The sequence below is a fragment of the Pseudonaja textilis genome, chromosome Z (assembly GCF_049901715.1).
Source record: "Pseudonaja textilis isolate UNSWEBS1 chromosome Z, rPseTex1.2, whole genome shotgun sequence".
NCBI classification, from domain to species: Eukaryota; Metazoa; Chordata; class Lepidosauria; order Squamata; family Elapidae; genus Pseudonaja; species Pseudonaja textilis.
In genome coordinates, this window is record NC_142008.1 from 84,914,833 (window position 1) to 84,929,238 (window position 14,406).

Sequence of the window (14,406 nt, forward strand, 5' to 3'; positions counted from 1 at the left end):
GATCATTTCATTAGGATTTGTCTACCCATAAATTGAAGCTTATTTTCTTATAATATCTCAACATTCCTTCTCTGGTACAAGTTTCATGTTAAATCTATTCCTATGACTGTCTTACAATTACTTTCTCAGCAACCAGTTTTATGATTGTGTAATTCAAGAGCTATACAGCCTTAAGCTAGACAAAACGTTCCAACCAGGCCACAGTTGTAAGATTTTTTTCATTACATACACCATTTAATTTACAGCTTATTTTTCTAACTCATTAACATAATCCAGTTTATAAGGTTAATGATTAATTAGTATAAAATAGTTCCTGCAAAAATATCTGATAACTAGTCCTAGACAAGAGCAAACAAGATGAAACATCAGGAGAATCTATCTCTGAATTTCATGTAACTGCACATTTCAAATTAGAAGCAGTTCCTGAAATTCCAGATCAGACTCATATGATACATATAAATATAGAAGTATTTCATATTTTTCCATGGTACATTTCTATTTACTCCCTTACTCAAGTTTTTTGTGTGCCTTGAAAAACTGTACCAGTTAAAGCAAAGGATTTACTTTAGTTGCTCAGCATAAGCTTTCTCATTTAATATCCATTTTACACAGCAATTTTCCTATAGGAACACTGCAGATGACACAATACATTTCCTGTAGAAATATTGCGAGTGACTATATAAAAGCTGTTGAAGAAAATATTGTACTTGTCTACAGAATAATCCATATTTTAAAATGATTGTGTTTTTCCAGCATGTTTTTCTTTTCAGATTCTGACATCAATTCCATTATTTCCAGCCAGTCTTAGAAAATCATCTCAGAAAAAGGCACAAATGTTTTTGTCCTTAAAGGTGAGGATACAGAGCTAACAATTACAGATTTATCCTTATATCTTTATGCTATGATGCAGTTTATTTCACAGTTTCTTCAAAATCACACATCTTATATATTCATCTAGCATTTTCCACCCACAGCAAACTATTTTTGTGTTTTATGCCTCTCTCCATTTCCACCCCCAGCAATCCTTTGAGGATTCTAGGTTGCTTGGCAAAGAAATTGGCTACATTCCAAATTTGACAAGGACAACTAATATATCCTGCAGTCTTTTCATAAAACCCAGCATTATGGGTTTATCTTTCTTGCAAGGTGTAGAATATACCTAACCTACCTTAGGGATTTTGATATCCCTAATTTTGATACTTTGACTCAGTTAGCCAAAGCAATGTAATCTGATCCTAGTAAGCTTAAAGAAAAACTGCTTTTGTTTTCAGGACTTTTTAACCAACATTTTTGGTCAATCACTGAAACCACCTTCCATTCCAATTTTAGCATGAAGAGCCTAGAATCTGATAAAATTATCAATTAACAGCTTCAGATGCCTCTCTCTACAATTAAAATATACTAAATATACCTCTGTGCACATATTGGAACACAATATATAATAAAAATGTAAATAGTTTGAGATACATTGAGATACATAATAACAAAACTATATATGCACTTTGACAGAACAGGAATGTTTATAATGGGAATCTGTTTGGTCTAGTGGTTAAAGCTTCAAGCTAGAAATCAGGACACTGTGAGTTCTAGTCCCATTTTAGGCGTGAAAACTGGCTGGGTGATTTGGACTAATCAATCTCTCTCAGCCCAACTAACCTGACAAGGTTGTGATTATAAGGAAAATAGAACAAGGAAGAACATTTATGTATGTTTGCCACCTTGAGTTACTTATAATTGTCAGACCCACCGTCTTCAGCTTGGTTTCTTGCTGGCATTCTGCCATCAATTGGGGAAGGTGGGATGACAAATGGGCAATAAGGCTGTATTTCTTTATGATGGGAAATTGGGAGAAGGAACTGACAGCTGAGGAAAAACAGAGCAGTTTGGAATCCAGCTCATGCTAGCATCTTCAAGGCAGTTTGTCCTGAGATTAGAATTTCACCAGCCCAAACACCTCAATGTTTCCCAAACGATGCAGGATTAGCAAAACATGGATGGACCATGGGGAGAAGGCTGGGGAAACCAATAGGTTTGTTCTGTATTCATGCACAGGAACTTTAGATTCTGTCTGACTTTATTGCAATCAACATCTCTTAGTACAAGTGGAATAAAAATGGGCGGGTGGGGGAAGAGAATGAAAATATAGCTGCAGTAAGAAGTCATAAATACAGGAATTAAATGACAATTTTATAAATATATACTACAAAACTCAAATAAGATTTTTATTATTATTAGAAAACAACCAATTCTGCTACAAAACAATTCTATCTAATAAATCTTCATTTGTACTATAACATCGTTAAATGAGAAGGTCAAATTTTAGTTGAACTTGACAGGACTGGGCACTTATTCTGCACTAGTGAACGTGAAGATGGACAATATAAACAGGGTTTTCTAATCAACTAAAACCTGAAAGACTCTGTAGTAAAATTTGAAAATATATCAGACAAAGTAGCACAACTGTGTGCATCAGTAATCATGAACTGAAGCATTTTATACTCATTTTTGCAGGCTAGTTTCCATGCTTGCGGGTGGTTAATTGGAGGTCTGTAGCATATGCTTTTTGGCACTGTTTTCTTTCAGAGGCACTCATGGAGGAAGTGTAGTTGTCCACAGGTCAACCAACGGCTGTCTGATTGCAAAGGTCTTTCAACGATGGGCATGTTTAAGCAGTTTACGCTCATATAACTTTGAAACAATAGAAAATATTTGTAGCTTGGATTTTAGATTTTGACAGTGGTTTGCTCTCCAAGCTTGTTTCAATTTGGTTTCTGAATGTTTCATTACCAGACTAGGTATCATTATCAGCAGGGTTTTCTTGTCCTATTCTCCTTAGCTTATAAATGTCTTCTGTTCCAGTGTAATCAGTTGGTTGTTTGATTGGTTGTTCATTTAGACTATATTTAAATTCTGAGCAGCTGATTGGTTCTCTTGTTGATTGGTTGTTTGAATGGTTTCTTATATATTCATATGTTGGATTTCAATCAGGGGTGTCAAACTCGATTTCATTGAGGGCCACATCAGAATTGTGTTTGATTTCGTGGTGCTAGGCTGGGTGTGGCCAGCTTGACATCACTCATGTTGGGGGTGCCTATGGTGGGCCAGGCGCTCTGCCAGTGAAAACAGGCTCCCAAGCTCCGTTTTTGGCTGCAATGGCCTCCTGCAATCCTCTGCCAGCGAAAATGGAGCTAAACTCCATTTTCGCTGGCAGAAACACTGCAGGTCGGTCAGTCAATGTTTTCAGGGCAGCCCTGCAGGCCAGATCTAAGCATCTCACAGGTCAAATCTGGGCCCCCAGGCCCTGAGTTTGACACCCCGATCTAGATCAATATGTTTGTTAATTGCTCCTTTAATAGAATTCTAGGCTTCAAAAAATTCACGAGTGTGGTGGGTGCTAGCATGGCTAATAGCAGTAACGCTTTTTCTTCCTTCCCAAAAAATCAATGGTGCCTATTTAAAATTTGCAGATGATGTTATTCTCTTCTCACAAGACCCAGAAGAACTGCAAAGACACATAGAACAGCTGCACAAAGCAGGAGAACCATTTGGCTTAAAAAATAAACCTGAAAAAGAGCCAGGTTAATAAATTCACCAAAGGAAAAAATATATATATCTGGAGAAGAACTAGACATAGTAGACCACTACATATACCAATACTTTTATTGGGTCTCAGTAAAAGGTGATACAATAAAGGAAATTTAATGGTGTGTTAAATGTGGTTGGCAGGTATTTGGCAAGCTAAGCATAATTTTCAAGAACAATCTCCTCCTATTCCTAAAGAGAAAAGTTTTTGATCTGTGTGTGCTATGTTATAACGTATGCCAGTGAAACATGGACACTAACTTCACAATTGATATAAAAACTCAGTGACACAAAGAGGCATAGAAAAATACATGTCCAACATTACAAGACAAGACACAGAAACCTATACATGGATTAGAGCAGGCCTGTCAAACTGACGGCCTGAAGGCCAGTTAAGGCCCACATAGGCCACACCCACCTGGCTTCACAAAGGCAAAAAACATTGCAAAATGTCAAAATCCGGCCCATGATACGATTGAGTTTTGACACCCCTGGATTAGAGAGTATGATGACAATGTCATCAAGAGAGCAAAAGAATTGAAATGGAAATGGGCTGGTCACATAGCAAGAAGAACTGATGTCAGGTGGACCAAGACAGTCATAGAATGGATCCCACTTGATAAAAAGCATCCACAAAAGAGACCTAAAACAAGATGGACTGACAATAATATTAAGTATGTGGGCCCAATTGGCAAAAGAAAGTTCAAGACTGTATTGGTTGGAAACATGTGGAAGAGGCCTTCATCCTGCAGTGGATGGACAATGAAGATGATGATGAACTTTCCCACAGGAAGTCTTTATAACCACATGGATTTTAAAATTAATAATCTCATGACCAATAAAATTCACTTGGATTTGATTAATGTTGATATTTACATATCATTTTTCTGTAAAGTTAAATACAATCTTAAATTAATCAAACTCAAATTGCTAAGCAAAAGAAAATATGATATATAGATATAGATATTATATATAGACAGGTGTTCACTTACTATTTTCTTCCCTATTTTAACTTGTATTCCTAATCTTTTTTTTTTGTGGTGTTGTTTTTGATATGTTAGACTGTTTTTTTCCCTTTGTGTAAAGAAAGAGAGATGCAAAACATGAGATAAGTACTTCTGCTTTCTCCCTGTTGCTTGTCACCTTTTTGCCACTTTCTCCCAGCAATGGACCAATTGTTTCCTTGAATTTTTTCTTGTTTTTAACATGTTGGAAGCAGCTTTTTTTGTTATTTTTCACTTTTGTTGCCTTTGTTCATTGCGAGCTTTAGCTTTCCTCACTTCATCTTTACAAACTTGGGCTATTTGCTGATATTCTGCCTTAGCTATTTGCCCCACTTTCCACTTGTTATACTTGTCCTTTTTATCTTTCAATTTATCAGAGAGTTCTTTATGCAACCATGCTGGTTTCTTTTGAGTGCTGTTATTTTTCTTTTTCATTGGTATTGTGCTAGACTGGGCTTTTATCATCTCACTTTTCAAAATTTCCCAAGCTTCTTGAGTTGTTTTCCCCTTGAGGATTCTCATCCATGGAATCCTTCCCAAGCTCTAAGTTTATTGAAATTAGCTCTCTTAACACTCTAGTTTGACTTTGTTCTACTACTTGTGCTTGCATAATGTTGAATTCCAGTATTGTGTGATTACTTGCCCCCAAGGTTCCTGTAGCTCCGACACCTTCTATCATTTCATCTCTGTTAGTGAGAATTAAGTCCAATATGGCTGATCCCCTTGTTCCCTTTCTTACTTTTTGGGAAACAAAGTTGTCTGCTAGGTTTGTATGAACCTGTTGGATCTTCCACCTGGTGCAGAGTTTGTCTCCCAGTTGATGTCAGAGGAGTTGACATTACTATGGTGATGTGCTTCCTACATACCTTAGTTATCTGACTAGCAAATGGAACTGCAATGGAGGGAAATATGCAGTGGAGTACCCCAAGGCTCTGTTTTAGGCCCAGTATTCTTCAACATCTTCATCAATGACTTGGACAAGGGGATAGATGGGGAACTCATCAAATTTGCAGACAACAACAAGCTGGTAGGTATAGGCAACACTCCAGAAGATAGGTTTAAGATACAGAAGGATCTTGACAGACTTGAACATTGGGCTCTATCTAACAAAATAAAGTTCAATGATGAAAAAGGTAAGGTTCTACATTTAGGCAAGAAAAATCAAATGCATAGGTTCAGTATATGTGGTTCTTTGCTCAATAGTAGTGAACTCTGGAAGGAATCTCGGAGTCCTAGTGGACACCATTTAAATATGAGCCAGCAGTGTGCAGCAGCTGCCAAAAAAGTCAACACAGTCCTAGACTGCATAAACAGGGGGATAGAATCAAGATCACATGAACTATTAATATCACCTTATAATGCCTTGGTAAGGCCACACTTGGAATACTGCATTCAGTTTTGGTCACCATGATGTAAAAAAAATGTTGAGACTCTAGAAAGAGTGCAGAGAAGAGCAACAAAGATGATTAGGGGACTGGAGGCTAAAACATATGAATAATGGTTGCAGGAACGGGATCTAATGAAAAGGACTAGGGGAGACATGAGAGCAGTGTTACAATATCTCAGGGCCTGCCACAAAGAAGTGGGAGTCAAGCTATTCTTTAAAGCACCTGAGGGCAGGATAAGAAGCAATGGGTGGAAACTAATCAAGGAGAGACGCAACTTAGATCTGAGGAGAAATTGCCTGACAATTAGAACAATTAATCAGTGGAACAACTTGTCTCCAGAAGCTGTGAATGCTCCCACACTGGAAGTTTTTAAAAAGATGTTGGATAACAATTTGTCCGAAGTGGTGTAAGGTTTCCTACCTAAGCAGAGAGTTGGACTAGAAGACCTCAAGGTCCCTTCCAACTCTGTTATTCTATTCTATTCTTTTTAGTATATGAATGAAAAGTACAGGTAATCCTTGACTTACAGCTACAATTAGGACCAGAATTTGGGTGGCTAAGCAATGCTGTGGTTAAGCAAGTTATCACATAAACAGACCTGATTTACAACCATTTTTATTGTGGTCATTAAATGAATTACTATGGTTACTAAGCAAATCAAATAATTTTTAAGCCAATCACGCAGCTGCTTCCCTTATTAACATTTCTTGTTGGAAACCACCTGAAAAGATTACAAATCTTGATCTCTGATTACAGGATGATGCAAATAATCATAAATGCAGTTGTTAAGTGTCCCAATAGAAATCATATCACCATAAATATGATGCAACGGTCACAACTTGCAGGACAGATCATTCCTGCTTGAGCAGGGGCTGGACTAGAAGACTTTCAAGGTCCTTTAAAACTCTGTTATCCTGTTATAAATCACTTTTTTTATATCATCGTAACTTTGAACCAACATTAAACCAGTATATTGAGGACTATCTATAAACTTATAGTTCTCATTAAGAAAAATAATAAAGAGCAGTAATTTCTTTTTAAAAGTATCAGTCTATATACATGATTTAGTAAAAATATCTGTCAGTATGAAACAATTATGAAGCATTTTAAAAGTCAGCAAAATTACTCTATTACTCTTTTTACAAAAAAAGATGAACGGAACAATTTATAATAAAAATAAATAGATTCCCATAACAAAAGGAATTACTAGGACCTCTTTCCCCCACTTTTTTTTGCAAACAGAAGCCATAAAAATACTCAACAAAGAAAGTGAATTCAACAAAAAGTAACAGAAATGGTTTCACTTCAAGACTGCCTATTAATAATATAAGTAACAAAATCGCTCTTATGTTTAAGGTTTCATAAGATTTACAGGTTCATAACACCAATTTTTGCATTTTCATCACCTTCAGAACTCAATAAAACTATGTCTTTTTTAAAAGAAAAATCTGAAATCTGAAATTGTAATGTGATAATCATATGTATAACACACATTCAAATTGCATATTATTATATTTGGCTAACTGCTTGAAAATGAAAATACAACATACAAAAAATACCTAATGACAATCCATAAACTCCTCTATTCTTCTCTATTATAAAACAACGGAAAAGTAATATTAAATTTACTTCATGAGTAGACAGTAATATATGCTTAACATATCCACCTGCATCACTAACCCACACCTCCTCTCAATTAACTATAAATAATGGCACCAGGGATGGAATGGGTGTCTACTTTTTATCAGCTTTTTTTTTTTTCAAATATTCATGTTAGAAGAATAACAAAAAAATAAACTAGAGCACTAAAAACAGCATGGAATAAAATATCCCAGTTTATCCCATATTCAGAACAAAGCTTGATTCTAAGCTTAAAGCACTCAGAAGTCATTTAAATCTTACAGTATTTTGCACCAGAAGTCAATTTAGCCATTTTAGCAAGTTCCATCATCTTTACTAACCATTCTTTCATTGTGGTTTGTGCTGAATCTTTTCATCTTTTTGTATACAATAATCTTGCTGCAATTATCATGTACAAAAATCAAGCTCCGTGAGTTTTTTCCAACTCTTTGTCCATTCATTTAAAAAAAAACAACCCTCACTCTCAATTATATATTAATTTTAAAAATCCTTTACATGGCTTTTGAAACAAAAACAGTATAAGCTAAACATTCATTTTATCACAGAAATTCTTCACAGCATTGACAATTGCAGTTTCTTCCATCTTAACAAGCCTTTTTTTCACTTTTCTAAGTGACCATGTTGGAGTTCATGATAACTAGGGGAGAGTTAACACAGAGAAGTTCAGTTGTATACCTTGGACTTGGACAGATTTTAATAGCAATAGCACTTAGACATGTATGTATGTATGTATGTATGTATGTATGTATGTACAGTGTTTTCCAAGCGGTTTACAGAGTCAGCATATTGCCTAACAATCTGGTTCTTCATTTTACCAATCTTAGAAGGATGGAAGGCTGAATCAACCTTGAGCCTGGTGAGATTCAAACTGCCAAATTGCAGGCAGCTGGCATTCAGCAGAAATAGCCTGTAGTACTGCATTCTAACCACTGTGCCACCTTGGCTCTTATGAACAAAGACAAAAGGCAGACAGTATACAATGGCACGGAATCATGAAGGGTAAACAGCAAGCACAAGAAGGGTGGGAGATCCTGAAAAAGAAGATGTGCAAACACAGAATCTATCCTTATGACCACATTAAAAGCTTTAAAAATTTATTCAGAATAGCAAGCTAACTGAGGAGCTAAATACCGTATTTATCGGCGTATAACACACACTTTTTCCCCCTGAAAATAGGGGGCAAATGATGTATGCGTGTTATACGCCGATGTCCAGGGAGCGGAATCCTCTTATTTTTTTCCTGAAATTTCCCTCTTAAAGGGAATGCGTGTTATACGCCTGTGCGTGTTATACGCCGATAAATACAGTAATAAAAAGGAAACATATCAAAAATGGAAACAAGAGCTACAACTAAAACAGCATACAAAGTTGTAATTCAATCTCCTACCAGATGAAGTCAGGAAAACAAAATCTCAGAATGAGATGAAATTGGCAATTAATACAATCTGTAGGGATATTTGTAGTATATCCAATATAGAAGAAGAGTCAAGAAGAGGCTGCAAACTTGTGAAAAAGGTGAACAATGAAGTTTAAATATTTAATATAGTCACATTAGGAATTCATAAATGAAGACACAACTTTTGCTTATTCATCTTCCAACATTTTGCACCCTAAACTTTTTTTTTACTTTAAACTTGATTAAGGAAACTTTGTATGAACCATGCTTTTTTGTATAGGCTCTACTGTTGGGTTTTGGCATTAATCTAAGAAATCTTTGAAACAATCAGAGATGTAATTTAGGAAATTGAACTCATATTGTTTGGATTTATAATTACTGCACTGACTGAAATCATCACAATTGTTATTAATTCTGGACTTGAGCATTACAAATTAAACATGCATAGGTTCTTCTTATCTATATCCCCAGTATTTGGAATATATGGAAATATGAATAACCATGGATTCTAGCCCAAATAATTATGGTGTAATATTGAAATCAACATTGATCTCTGACAATGGATGTTGTATCTTTTTCAATTATTATTTTTTACTCTTGTAAGGATCAAACAAAATTTAGCAGATTTTTAGGAGCTATGATAAAAATTTCCAGGTATTTTTCATTATCATCAGCACATTATGTTACTAATATTGCTGTATGATGTTTTTTTCTGTTAGATAAAACTTGGACCACTGTTTATGAATCATCATCAGAATACTGGGGTGGAGTTATGTAGGACTTATTGATATTAATATGAGATCTGAATTTTATTAATCAGGATCAGATTCTCTCCAGATGTTAGGCAAGTTTCAGGTGGATCAGGTTCAAAATCAAAGAATTTATGGCCAGTGGTTGCAGCGGGATGGCTAACAATGAACCATATGGCATTCTTAGAATATTACTTCTTATGGTGCATCTAATTACTGAATTAATTGTCTAATAATCTTCCTAAGCACAAGTGCCAAAAGCACCATCAATGTGCAAGGAATTAAAGGTGCCACAAGAAGTTTGGATTGGTTTTATTGATGTCATGGCCATTGTAAATCTATGTCTAGCATTAGAATATGCATTGTTGAATGCTGAAGAATAGAAAATAAAATGAAAAGCATATACAGCCAAATTTAACATGATCACTAGAGATCCTGTTTCAAGTGGAAGGCTTGGATATGAAACTCTTACAGTGGTCACAGGAATCTACCCATAGGCAATTATGTAAACATAGATCAAACACTGCAAGTACATCCTTACTATCTCACTAAGTCTCTTTCATTCTCTTATATTAGCAGAGGGTCAGAGAGGATGTCGGGAGGGTTCTTTTACAAATCTATACATACAAGAAGATTTACCCTCCCTACTTGGGTGCTGTCGAGTTCTGAAATAATAGATCTTGTTAAACAACTTAAGCCTGTAAAATTCCACCAATTTTTAAAATCATTGCTAAGGCTTATATAGTAATTTGGAATGGTGGGCTCCTGCATAAGTCTTACTGTATACAGATAGAACTGTGTATATACCCAAAGATTAAACTTTATCATAATGCCTATCAGCAAAAAGCATGTAAGAAACTGATGGAGATAGTGTAATTTTTGCAAAGAAAGCAATTTTTGAGAGATGTGGGTTTAAAAGTTCAGTAGGATATTGGGACATTAACAGTAAAAAGTTCAGGACTGGAAAACAAAAAAGTCTGCTATTCAGATAAGCGAGTTAGCGTAGGCAAACATTTAGTTAACAATTTTAACCACACAGTCTAGTATAAAGTAGATGAATTAATTAACAGCTTGCCTCAATTTATTATGCTTATGCTTCAAGGATTGCAAGGAAACAAGAAATACAAATTAAGAAATAAAAAAGGAACAAAAGCTAGCTTGAAAAAAGGGGAACTGGGCAAAAGGTGGGGAAACAGATTAAGCATGGGGAAATTCATGGAGAAACAAGCGTTCTGGGAAGACTGCAACTCTGTGGTCTCTGTCAAAGGGGGCTGAAGGGAGAAATTTGTGGTTCAGGTAGAGGGAATAAAAAGTTGTAGAAACTTATTCCTCAGTGTGCCTACCTGTTAGTCACCTACTCATGCAGGAACATATTTTATATGCAATAAATTGCTTGCTGCTTCACACATTAAAAATGACATTTGGATGCCCACTCTCAGAAGAAAATAAACCAAAATGTTAATAGAGCTAACAGAACTATCTGGGATGGAGTGCTTTAACCAAGTTTCCATTGCAATGGTGACACAACAGTTTTTCACCTGCTGATTTGTTATGAACTAGCAGATAGTGTTTGTATTTGCATTCACAGGAAAGGATGTGATTACAAGAGACTAAGCAGGCACACAATAGAGTCTACACGTAGAAAGGAATATCAGCTGGCCATGTAGATTTAAAATAGAGTAGAAGAAAATACCCAAACAGCAATCCTGGGCCTTCAGGGATATGTAATTCTACACTGACTGATCTGACTTTCAATTATCAGAAATACATCTGTTTATCTAAATTAAGTAATGTGTTTATTTCCATTGAAAGTATCACCCTCAATCAGATTTTAAATTTGAACAACTTTCTTGGATTTGTATATATAGCTTATAAATACATTTATCGTATGTTGGCTTCCTTAGAGGTACAATCTAAGATAGATTATAAGATATATAAGAAAGGACAATGCTCTTGAAATAAATATGATCCCATATCACCCTATCCTGCTACTCACTGGGAAAAATAGAGAGAAAGAAATATAAGAAAAATCTAGTGCTGCATTGACTCTCCCCATATTTTCAAAATAAGATTTCTAACCTCAGTGTAATAAAAACCTTTACTCTTCATTCCAATTGCCCAATAAATATGCATTTTATGCCTTTATCTATGTGTGCATGCACTTGCCAGAAGCCAAACTCCAGAAAAAGGCCAAGCGCAGAAGGGAAAAAATTAAATTAACTGAATTAATATTCAGCATTGATTAAATCAATTTTCTGTAAAACTAGATAACTTATTTACTTAATCCTCATCTGATTATATAAGCCATTATTTCATTGACACAGGTAAAAACTCTTCCAGGATAGAAACAAAACAAAAACAAAAACTACAGAACAATAAAAATAGGATAGCAGGAAGGGATGCGTACACTAGAAAAAAATGGAAATGAGTTACAAATCCTGATGAAATGGGCAGGGGCATGAGGTAATTGGATAAGGGAGCAAACGAGATAGGGAAGCTCTATTTATCTATTCTTTTTTTGTTTGTTTTTGTTTAGAAAGTGTTTAAATATCAGGCAAATATCCCTCCAATCCAATCCGGTAGGCTCTACTCAGGAGCTAAAAGTTCTCTCTGCAAAAATCCAAGCAGGATCTTCAGTTCCTGAGCAAAGAGACACTCAAAATAAATGTGGCCTGCGCTGGCTCCTCCACCTACCTGAGACACTCTATGTCCTTCACCTTCCCACATTGCATCTCTGCTAGTACTTTGGTTTCCCCCTCATCTCTAGGACCTGGATGAAAGAGCTACTAGCCAAAGGAGTTTAGCTTCCTGTCATGAATGGAAGGGAACTCATTTGGTGGAGTTTCAGCAGCCAGCTCTTTCAACCAGCTTTCTTTATAGGTGGAAGCAACTAGCAACCTTCCCTGATCACTTCACCATTGAGTTTCTGGAAAAGCCAGCAGACAAGATTGCAAACTGTGATCACATGATCACAGGACACTTAGCAACTAGTCATAAGTGCGAACAGGTTGCAAGTACCCAAATCATGATCATATGACTGCAAGATATTTTTGTGATGTCCAGAAGTGCTTTAAGGGGTATAAAGCACCCTTTCCAAGGCCATCATAATTCCAGACCATTATTATATGAAGGTTTATGACTATCTATGGGGAAAAAAGGTTGGGTCTCATTGTTATATGCTATTCCCTATGATAGTATGGTATATTCCAATCCGTTCTACTAAGCCCTAGCCCTTGTTTATTAAATTTACTCAAAATTATATTTGTTATTTAGAATTACTTTACGCCCTGCTAAATGACTGGTACTACATCTAAATTGGAATAGCACAATGGTTACTATGGATATTCTAAAATTCTGATTTCCAAATACAAGATGTCACTCCAAAGAATAAGCTGGGAAAATTCCAGCAACACCCCTGAAAATTTCATTGTAGTAAAGGGACTTGGGATCCCCATTCCATCCCTTCATATATGAACATTCAAGTCACAAAGATAGCAAGTTGATGTTTATATCTGAGTTTAGAATCATGAATACAGCTGTTCCCTCAGGTCTTACCTATTACTGTAGGAAGAAATAAGTTAGGCAAAACTGATATCACTGGGTCATACATATCAAATCAGAATCACAATCATTCACTGACTGGCATTCAGAAAAACGTAATAGCTATTTTATTGACAAAAGTAAAACAGATACAGGACAAATACAATGCAACTCTAGTTAATGTAAGCTACAGAAGTCAGGCAATCATCAGTGCAGTTTTGGGAGGAGGGAATTGCGGATGAGAATCTTTATTTAACAAATTGGATTTATTATTTTAAGTTCCTTACCAGTCAATTTCTTCATAGGCTGGAGTCGAACACTGATAGACTGATGTGTTAGTAATGGGGAAGATGGGAGAGAGCGGGACATGCCTTCCATAATTCGAATGTGCTGCATACCTTCAGGCACTGTGAGTGTTGGGATAGCATACTCTGGTTCAAAAGCACAATCGTTCTCTGCACAACTGCCACCTAAAACAAATAATTTCAAAGTGTTATTAATATAATAATATACAGGCAACATCTATGGGACTTTATACTTTAAATTAAATTAGGGAAAACATTAAGCTAACTTCTTTCTCAATCTATTAAGAAATCTTACTAATTCCACGAACAAAGCTTTAACTCTCAATTGAATTATATAGTATAAGAAATCAAGTTTAATTATTGTTTCCTTTAGGACACTCCTGTGTTCAGTATAAAAGGAATTCCCTATTTTCTTGTAACTGTACCATAGTTCTTCAAGTGTTTATCATATACATAAAACATATATGGGATCTGTAACTACAGAATAACAAATTCAAAATACTCCAGAACAATTCTTTTTGACAGCTTCCCTTCTCATCTCATAGCATTATATGTGAATGAAACTCCTACCTTATCTTTCAGTTTCAATTATCACCACAAATGACACTGTTTCAAACTCTATTCAGGGAAACAAGAGGTTGTTACACTCTAATGGTGGTTTGATCAATAGAAAAACCACTGTGGGATAACTGATTCTTAACCTGTTTTTGCAAAATGCAGTGTGGCTGAATTACTCAGCCTTTGATATAGTGAAAAGAAGAAAATTTTACTCCACAAAATTAATTTCAAGAAAATACCAGT

At 35.6% G+C, this 14,406-nt stretch overlaps 1 protein-coding gene across 6 annotated transcripts in view; it reads right to left on the bottom strand.

Annotated features, from left to right (window-relative positions):
* TANC2 (tetratricopeptide repeat, ankyrin repeat and coiled-coil containing 2) overlaps positions 1 to 14,406 on the bottom strand; it is a 343,732-nt gene that overhangs the window by 173,151 nt on the left and 156,175 nt on the right. For 4 of the 6 annotated variants that reach the window (XM_087917322.1, XM_087917323.1, XM_026717339.2 and 1 more), the window contains one exon: positions 13,588 to 13,770. In XM_087917322.1, coding sequence (XP_087773448.1) covers positions 13,588 to 13,770 — 183 coding nt within the window. The remainder of the gene's footprint in view (positions 1 to 13,587; positions 13,771 to 14,406) is intronic. The other 2 variants (XM_087917326.1, XM_087917324.1) reach the window with 1 other exon arrangement.